The sequence below is a fragment of the Engystomops pustulosus genome, chromosome 6 (genome assembly GCF_040894005.1).
Source record: "Engystomops pustulosus chromosome 6, aEngPut4.maternal, whole genome shotgun sequence".
In the NCBI taxonomy this organism is placed as follows: Eukaryota; Metazoa; Chordata; class Amphibia; order Anura; family Leptodactylidae; genus Engystomops; species Engystomops pustulosus.
In genome coordinates, this window is record NC_092416.1 from 163412505 (window position 1) to 163422060 (window position 9556).

Here is a 9556-nt window from a genome sequence, read left to right on the forward strand (position 1 = left end):
CTGGTGGTATCCCGCCGCAGCACGTCCAACCCGTTTTGTGGCGGGCTCTGGTGAAAAACGGATGCCACTTAGATCCCACTCCCAGTTGTTGGCTTATGTCATCGCTTGCAGTGGTACAGTGGATCCTCTACCCCTGACAGTAAGATCCGGCCATGGATCCCACCAACGTTTTGCTACATGAAATGGCTGATTTCACTACCATCGTGACCCAGCAGTCCCAGCAGATTGCCGCAAAAGGCCAGCAACTTGGACAACTCACCACCATCCTGCAGCAATTGTTGGCTATCCAGCACCAATGTCCAGTACCTGCGGTACCCACCATTACTATGGCTGCATTGTCTATTGCTAAACCCAGGATGTGTCTTTCCATGCCCACCAAGTATGACGGAAAGGCCAAGTTATGCAGGGGTTTCATTACCCAGAGCTCCTTGCATATCAAACTAATGCCTTCACATTTCGCCAGAGAACATGCTAAGGTGGCTTTCGTGATCAGCCTTATTTCCAGGAGAGCCTTGGCATGGGTTACACCCCCCCCTTCCTGGGACAGAAGCAACCCAGTCACGGCTAATCTCATTGCATTCCTTGTCAAATTCCGGTCCATCTTGGAGGAACCAGCTCAGCCTTCAGCCTCTGAACTTATTCCAAGGGGACTTGTCTGTCCTACTAAGTGGTTCAGTTCTGCAACCTAGCTTCTGAGCTAGCCTGGAGTGAAGAGGCCTTGGTAGACACCTTTAATAAAGGACTTTCAGGAAAGATTAAAGACCTGTCATCTTCTGTGAGTGGTCTCATCTCCCTGGCCACTCAGATTGACATTCGCTTTTCAGAGTGCCTGGAGGAACAGTTACGTAAACAAACACGGACCAGGACCCATCGACTACCCGCTTGGCACCAGTCTTATGTGGCTCCTAAAGCCTGCATTAAGGTGAATAGTGACTATTCCTTCCTTCTTTCTTTAACAAGAGGAACCAGAAAAAGTTGTCCCCTGTCTCCTTTATTATTTGAATTGTTTATTGAACCTCTGGCAATAAAAGTTAGGGATAGCAGTGACATTAGGGGGGCAGGATTAACGGATAATGTTATATGCCGATGATATCCTTCTGTGTATGAAAGATTCAGGGACGTCAGTTCCAAAGGTTATCAAAGTGATATTAAGATATTCCGGCTTTGAGATCAATGTTCACAAATCTGTATTGGTTCCCCTTTATAATGATATGCAGATTAATTTGGAACATTTAGGCTTGAAAGTCTCTCATTCTTTTAAGTACCTGGGCCTAAAGGTCAGCCCCATAGTGGGCGACTAAAAAGCACTGAATCTGGTTTCCCTATTGACAAAATTGAAAAGTAAGGTGAATACTTGGAGCTCCCTCCCATTAAATAGAGCAGAGAGGGTGGTATTAACAAAAAGTATACTATTGCCCCAAATTATTTCTATATTAAGGATTGAGGGGGGATTTATATTTACGCCTCTGTGGGGCAATCTTAATTTGAGTTCTATAAAATCAAGGACGTCTGGTTTTGTGAAAAGAAAGGTGTTATTTCTATGGGGCAATTGGGTGTCCATGGGGAATTACCCTCGTTTCAGTATTGGGTGAATATTGGTGTTCTTGAAGATAGGGATCTATTTAGGTACTGGCAGCTTTCGCATTACTATAGGAGTGAAAATATCAGAACTGTTTTAAGGTGGAGGGGAGTGTTAATTTCACAGCTTTATTGGATTTAGGGGGGTTTCCAAAAAATTAGCTCGAATTTATCATTATTTTTTTAGGAATATTATTGATAAAAAATTTTCTCACATTACTCAAGCCAAAAGGATAAATCAGTTGGGTCTGATCACTGATGAACAATGGGGAGATATTTCTAAGAATGTTGTTAGGAGTTCTATAAACTTAAATCACAGGTGTACACAGTTAAATATGTTATATAGGACTTATTTCTCACCACAACTTATGTTTAAGGCTGGGTTAAGAGAAAACTCTAATTGTGTGAGATGTAATAAAGTAGGTGCCGATGTTCTTCATGTTCTCTGGGACTGCCTGAGGATTGGGAAATATTGGCATGAGATCTTCAAGATAATTGATGCTCGGGCCCAGTGCTCCCTAACTCGATCAGTCACTTTTGGTCTTCTGGGTTTGACCCCATTCAATATAGTCTCTAGATCCAAAAGTGAACTGGTTCTGACGGTCCTCTTTTTGGCCAGGTTGGTGTTAATTAAACAAAGGAAAGATGCAAAGGCTCCAGGGGTGAGGGAATGGCAATATATGGTTGAGAGTATTGGGTCCTATGAGTGTGCTTACAAGAAGTGCTATAGAGGGGGTAGGAGACTTAATGATATATTGGGTCAATGGAGGTGATAAGCGCTGTTTTTTTTTTCTTTTTTCTCTTTCTTTTCTTCCTTCTCCAACAGGGATCGGGTAGGAGGGTGGTAGTGGGGGGATCCTTATGTTCTCTCACTTTCAATTATGTTTTTAACATGTACTCTAAGGCCATCATCAGCTTCTTACTGACCTTGTTTTTATAGGCAACAAAGGGGTCTGGGTTGTGAGCCCCCCAATTATCAAACTGGCGTATTGCTTTGAGGGATTTGAGGTGATTGTACTTCAGCTGTACAGGTGTCTCACCACTATTTGTCCTGCTGTACAGGCGGCTGAGCTGTAGTCTGAGAGTAGAGTACCTCATGTACTCCACATTACTCTGTCTCTTGGCAGTACCCAGAATTAGCTGTTTGATGTCACCTTTCATACACTCCCACCACTCTGCCGTACCATCAAACATACACTGGGTGTTCTTCCGGTCATTATAGAAGGTGGTAAATGACTCCTTAAACTCCAGGTCCTAGAAGAGCGAGCTGTTAGCCTTCCAGTAGCCCAAACCACAGCAGTGTTCAGCTCCCTGGACACACTTACCATACAATGGTCAGAGAATTCTATGGGGGTGATATTGTACTGGGAGGTTCTCATACCCCTATTTGTGTATACCCTGTCTATGTGGGTGGCATTCCCGTCTATGTGGGTGGCATTCCCGCCCTTATGATAAGTATAGGCCATACGCAGTGCTGAATATAAGGGTCTACTAAAAGTTATTAAGCTCCTGTGACTACTAGAGCAATCTAAGTTACAGGAGACGCTATTAAAGTCACTACACATCATAAACACTTTAGATGTAAAGCAATATGGCTTGATACTCTGAAACAACTCCCTTCTATCCTTCATAGTCTGAGGAACAAAAATATATTTACAACTCTATAATGTACAGTGTCTAAGGTTAAGTCCAGCATTAGGCAGCGGCCGGGGCAGATCTCCAGTACTCGCTCCACCTGAATGTCCATGTCAGTGAAGAGAACTCTTACTCTTCAGGTAAGTCCCCCCTACTCCTGTTCCATTGCCCGCTCCCTGTTCAGTAAATGCTGGAAACTTTACTAACAAGTAACATCCCCACAGGCAGCTCACTGACACGGTGTGACTAACTACAGGTGGCATCTAGTACCTTATGGATGACAATCTCTTCCATCAGTAGGACTTTATTCCCGGTTCTCTAATCCATGACGTATCACAGGTAAATTCACGGCCAGATAGCTTCAGCTCCGTGTAGCACATCTCCACCTGGCGTCCCTAAAAATACCACAGTCACTTACAGTATAAAGTCTCCTGCATAACAACACTGGGCTCCTAAAATTTATATACCCCTCATAACACAAGTGACCACACACTCCCCCATATAAAACATCCCTTCCTTATTATATATATATTCTACTGGAATTATAGCATGTACAGCACCAATCAATATACAACACCCCTAATTTATTAATACAGACCCTCCCCCCAGCATTTGGTTTACATGATGCAAAGTAATCTATTGTATCTTGTAACTAGTATATTCCACCCTGTTATTATGTTACACATGGAGGCCCGTACGCAGATTTTGAGTGGATTTGGGATGCCCCAGAGTCTCTTAAAGAGATAGTAAACCGCTAGTGAATCTCAGAACTGTGTATAGAGAGAAAGTGCCTTGCTGTACTAACAATAACCATAAATATACAGCAACAGTTAGATGCCATTAGTGGGTCTCTCCTGCTATTAACCCATGCAGAAGTGGTGTCAGTGGCCAAACAAGCCAAGGTGCCAGAAGACAGAATTAATCAAGCCCGCACCCGCAGACATCTAATCACAGACATTAATAGGGCCCTAGATGAAGTTGAGGAGAGTGAAGAATCAGAGACTGTGATTGTGTTCTTGCAAAGACTAGCCCAATTTATTGCAAGCCTGGGAACCAGTAAGAGGAAAGAGAAAGACTGTTGTATACTAATCTCAATTCATCAGATAAATTTGGGAGACCAGAAAGGATACCATGGTGAAGAAATTACTGAAGCAGTAGTGAAAACCATCAGTCCAGGACTGCACCTCAGAAATATGCTGGAAATGAAAAATAATCTGACTTTACCCCAACTCAGAACTATCTTAAAGGGGCATTACAAAGAAGAAAGCACATCTGACCTTTACCATAAACTGATCAATATCTCTCAAAACATCAGAGAATCCCCTCAATGCTTCTTGTTCAGAGCTATTGTGCTTAAAGAGAGGCTTTTGTTTGCATCCAGAGAAGATGAAGCAGAAGAAAGATTTGATCCAGGTTTAATCCAGAAGAAGGTTCTCAGATCTGTTTGGACAGGTTTATTAAGTGAAAACATCAAGTTCCAGTTGAAGAGGTATCTGGAAGTTCCCCACATAACAGATGAGGAATTAATTGAGAAACTGAATGATGCTGTCAGCCTTGAATCAGAAAGAGAACAAAAGTTCTCTCTAAAACAGAAATGGTGGGTGTGCCACAAGGAGAAGTCAGAGAAACTGATCTTGTACTTAACCAAGCACCATTCACCCCCAAAACACTAGTTAAAGCGACAGTAGCACCAACTGATTGGGAAGCAGTAGTGAGCGATCTTCGAGCAGAATTGGCTGAAGTGAAAAGAGCCTTAAGAGCAGAACCAGAACAGAGATTCAGGAGAACACGTCGAGTCTTTCAACACAGACCACCCCCGGTGGACAGACCACCTACAGCTTGTGAAGCTTGCATAAACTTCAATCAAGCTAGAGACTGTTGCCATTGCCTTAAATGTGGTGAAGAAGGACATTTTTTTAAAGACTGCAGAGTACCTCGTTTCAAGCAGTTAAAAGGCAGAGGGTTGCTGGTGAGGGACATCCAGTAACCTCAACCCCAAAGAGGTCCCAAACTAATCACACAAACCATGCTATGTCTTTTGAAGCTACTCAGAACGGAGAGAGGTTGCTCCAATATTATCCATAAGTGTGTGACCATCTTCAACAACTCCAAGCAAGAAGAAACTACTCAGTCACCAGTATTTATAGTGACACTTCTTCAGGCTATGCTCCATCAGAAGAAAGCATGTCCGAAGATCAGCCTGAACTAATTGACCTGGTTGGAGAAAAATTCATGATCCAGTGCACACTAGATGGATTTCCTTTTAAAACTCTGTGGGACACAGGAGCTCAAGTCAGTATCCTGAATGAAGAGTGGAGGCGACAATACCTACCTCACACCAGACTCAGGGCAGTACAAGAACTGGTAGGGTCTGGCCCATTTAGTGGAAGAGCTGGAAATCAGACAGCAATACCTTTCTTAGGATGGGTTGAAGTTACCTTTCAATTGTGTGCCAAGCAGAACAATTCTTGTGAACTGTCAGTACCTTTCCTGGTTACCAGTGATCAGCGAGTCGCAGAAGAACCTATTATTGGTTACAATGTAATTGCTGAAATGGTTCACCAAACCAAGAGTCACACTCCACTAGTGGACTCAGTGTTTACATCCTTTGCATTACCCAACAGCGCAGCAGAGAGTGTGGTGCAAGCTCTCGAGAAGGCGGAAACAACCGTGTCAGTCCGAGAGGTCAAGATAGGACTACGCTCAACTACCATTCCTGCTCATACAGCGGTGAGAGTAAAGTGTGGAGTCAGAGTGGGAACAAAACCAAAGCCACAGAAGATGCTGTTTGTTCCTCAAGATCCTGCTCAGCTTCCTGAAGGAGTCATCACAGATGAGCATGAAGTGAAATTGGATCCTAGAACTCCATTGGGACATCTTGAAGCTATCAAGACTGTTTACCCAGCCAATGTGAGACCAATCCATTCACCACCTGAGAGTGCATAGAGTGCACCGTCATCTCCTAGAGTGAACACCTGTCAACAAGAGAAACAGACACCTTCCACGAGAGAACATTGGGATCCACCAGTTTCCCTAGAACATTTGGGAGCAGAAGAACAACAGATGGTAAGACGGATGTTGAGAGAAGAATGGCATGACTTTTCTAAAGATGACTTTGATATTGGTTGTATTCTTTCACTGAAAATGAGGATCAACCTTAAAGATAATACTCCAGTGACTAAGGGATATACAGAAGTACCAAAACCCCCACACAAAGAAGTTAAAGAATACCTACAAGACAGAGGATGGGTCCAAAAGTCAAAATCATCTTATTCCTCTCCTATTGTGTGTGTTAGGAAGAAGGATGGAGCTCGTAGACTTTGCTGTGACTACAGAGAGTTAAATTCAAAGACTATACCAGATCGTCATCCTCTACCCAGAATACAAGATATGCTAGACAGCTTGTCTGGAAGCACTTGGTTCTCTGTCCTAGACCAAGGCAAGGCCTATCATCAAGGTTTTATTGAAGAAGCCAGTAGACCATTGACCGCCTTCATTACTCCTTGGGGTCTGTATGAGTGGATTCGCATTCCCCTTGGACTCAGCAATGCACCCGCCGAGTTTCAAAGAAGCATGGAAGCCTGTATGGAAGGATTGAGAGATGATATCTGCCAATCATACATGGATGACAACCTCGTCCACAGTAAGACCTTCACTGATCATGTAGAACATATCAGAACTGTTCTACAACGTTATCAACAACATGGAGTGAAGTTGACACCCAAAAAATGTGAACTCTTAAAGAGAAAGGTCAGATATCTTGGAAAGATTGTATCCGGAGAAGGTTATACAATTGATCCAAAAGAAATTGCTCCAGTGAAAGCATTGCAAGACAAACCTCCATCTACAAAAGGAGAACTAATAAAGATTCTAGGTTTCCTTTCCTACTACCGAACTTACATTCAGAACTTTTCCAAGATTGCATCTCCTTTATATGCTCTCTTATCAGGAAACTCCACCTCTAGTGCTGTGACACCAGAGGACAAAAAGAAGAAACAAAGCAGCCCTAAAACCAAAGGAAGAATATCAGCTTCTGCCCAACAACCTATCAACTGGACTTCTCATCACCAAGAAGTGCTAGAGGAACTCATTGACTGTTTGATCCAACCACCAGTTATCTGATACCCTGACTTTAACATTTCATTCATCCTACATTGTAATGCTTCTCAAGTAGGACTTGGAGCCGTCCTGTACCAAAGACGAGATGGAAAACTAAGAGTTATTGGTTGTGGGTCAAGAACTTTAACACCAGCTGAGAAAAACCACCATTTACATTCTGGGAAGTTAGAATTCCTAGCTATGAATTGGGCCATCTGTGAAAGATTCAGAGGCTACTTATAATACAGTCCAGAATTTGTGGTTCACACAGACAAAAATCCTTTGACTTAGGTCTTAACCTAAGCAAAACTGAATGCAACTGGTCAAAGATGGGTCGCGGAACTAGCAGACTTTAATTTCAGTATTAAATATCGTCCAGGCAAGTCTAATACAGATGCAGACGTCTTGTCAAGAATACCACTTGAACCAGATGACTACATGCAACAATGTTCAGAAGAAGTGGGAATGGAAGACATTGTGAGTACTGTTCAAGCCATTCAAATACAACAAGAGGAATACGTGCCTACCTGGTGTCCTCTTGCCGTGGAAATAACTGTAAAGGATCAGGAATTGGACTCTACTGTTTCTATTTGCCAGTTGTCCCAAGAGAGACGATCAGAAAGGCTCAGAAAGAAGACAGAGTTATAGGAAGAGTACTTCACTATCTAAGTCAAGATAGACTTCCAAGCAAAAGAGAGAGAGAAGCTGAGTCACCTGTTACATCGAAAGAGAGGACCCAATTCACAAATTGTGTTACCAAGAGTCTACCATCATACAATGTTTAGAGAACTCCATGAAGACATGGGTCATTTAGGGGTTGAAAGAACAACTAACCTAATTCGAGAAAGATTCTTTTGGCCTTATATGCAGAAAGACATTGAAAGATGTGACCAAGGAATGTGGTTGTTTAAAAGACAAACTCCCTTATAAACCTATATGAGCACCCATGGGAAACATCACAACAACGTACCCGTTTGAGATGGTGTCCATTGACTTCTTACATCTAGAACAATGTAAAGGAGTTTATGAATACATCCTTGTTGTCATGGATCATTCCACTAAGTTTGCACAGGCTTATGCAACTACTATTAAGTCTGGGAGAACAGCTGCTGAGAAAATCTTCAATGATTTTGCCCTCAAGTTTGGCTTTCCAACCAAGCTCCACCATGATCAAGGTAGAGAGTTTGAAAATCAGCTCTTTCATCACCATGGAAGATACTGTAGAATTCAGAAATCACATACCACCCCATATCATCCAGAAGGAAATGGCCAAGTGGAAAGATTCAACAGAATTCTACTATCCATGTTGAGAACTCTTAACTCAGAAGAGAAAAGAGATTGAAAAAATTCACTGTCTAAGATGGTGCATGCCTACAATTGTACCAAAAGTGAAGCCAAGGGATATTCACCATTTTATCTTCTATTTGGCAGATCACCCCGTCTTCCAATAGACAATATGTTTGATACACCAGTTTCAGACACTTACAAGACCTACCCTGACTATGTTCGTGCTTGGAAACAACGCATTACTGAAGCCTATAAAACAGCTTCTAAAGTTGCCACTGAAGGACAACACAAAAACAAAGACCACTATGATAGAAAATGTCATGGAGATGAATTGTTACCTGGAAACAGAGTGTTAGTCAGAAATCTACTTGAAAAAGGTGGACCTGGTAAACTTCGTTCTTACTGGGAAGACAAAATCTACCTTGTCAGAAGAAGGAATAAAGATAGTCCTGTATATGAAGTGAAGCAAGAAGCGGGGAAACAACATGACCCGGCGATGACTGAGGTCCAGGGCTGGGAAAAAACCATACACTTCTAGCCTAACCACCCATCTAACTAATAAAAACACAGAGACAATTTTCTGTTGGAAAGATGAATGGTCACAGCTTTATTAACAATTGTTGAATACAATCTGAAATAGAAAAAATACAGTTACTCAAATGTCATACTATAAATAACAACCACATAATGATGGCTGAGTTCTTGGCAACACCACTAAAATTCGCATGCCTTCCAGGCTAAACGCAAAACTTTCAGTATAAATTATAGTCTCCAGAAACCAAATTGCACGCTCAGCGCACGAGAACCACACCCCCAGCTCCACTTGCCGCCAACCTCCTAGCTCAGTGGCGAACGAAGGTGTGGCCCTAGACCAACCAATGGAGACTAAAACACCACCTTCCTCCCGGTAAAGCCCCCCGGGGGAAAAACTGTTATTGTTCTCAAACCACCAACCTTA

The 9556-nt window shown here is 42.5% G+C and overlaps 1 protein-coding gene across 1 annotated transcript in view; it reads right to left on the bottom strand.

Annotated features, from left to right (window-relative positions):
- The window catches only part of LOC140064881 (agouti-signaling protein-like), a 102151-nt gene extending 98555 nt beyond the window's left edge, over nt 1–3596 (bottom strand). Inside the window, exon 1 of the mRNA XM_072112182.1 lies at nt 3484–3596. Within this exon, the coding sequence (XP_071968283.1) occupies nt 3484–3507 (24 nt within the window). The 5' untranslated portion in view covers nt 3508–3596. The remainder of the gene's footprint in view (nt 1–3483) is intronic.
- Nucleotides 3597–9556: the final 5960 nt, after the last annotated feature.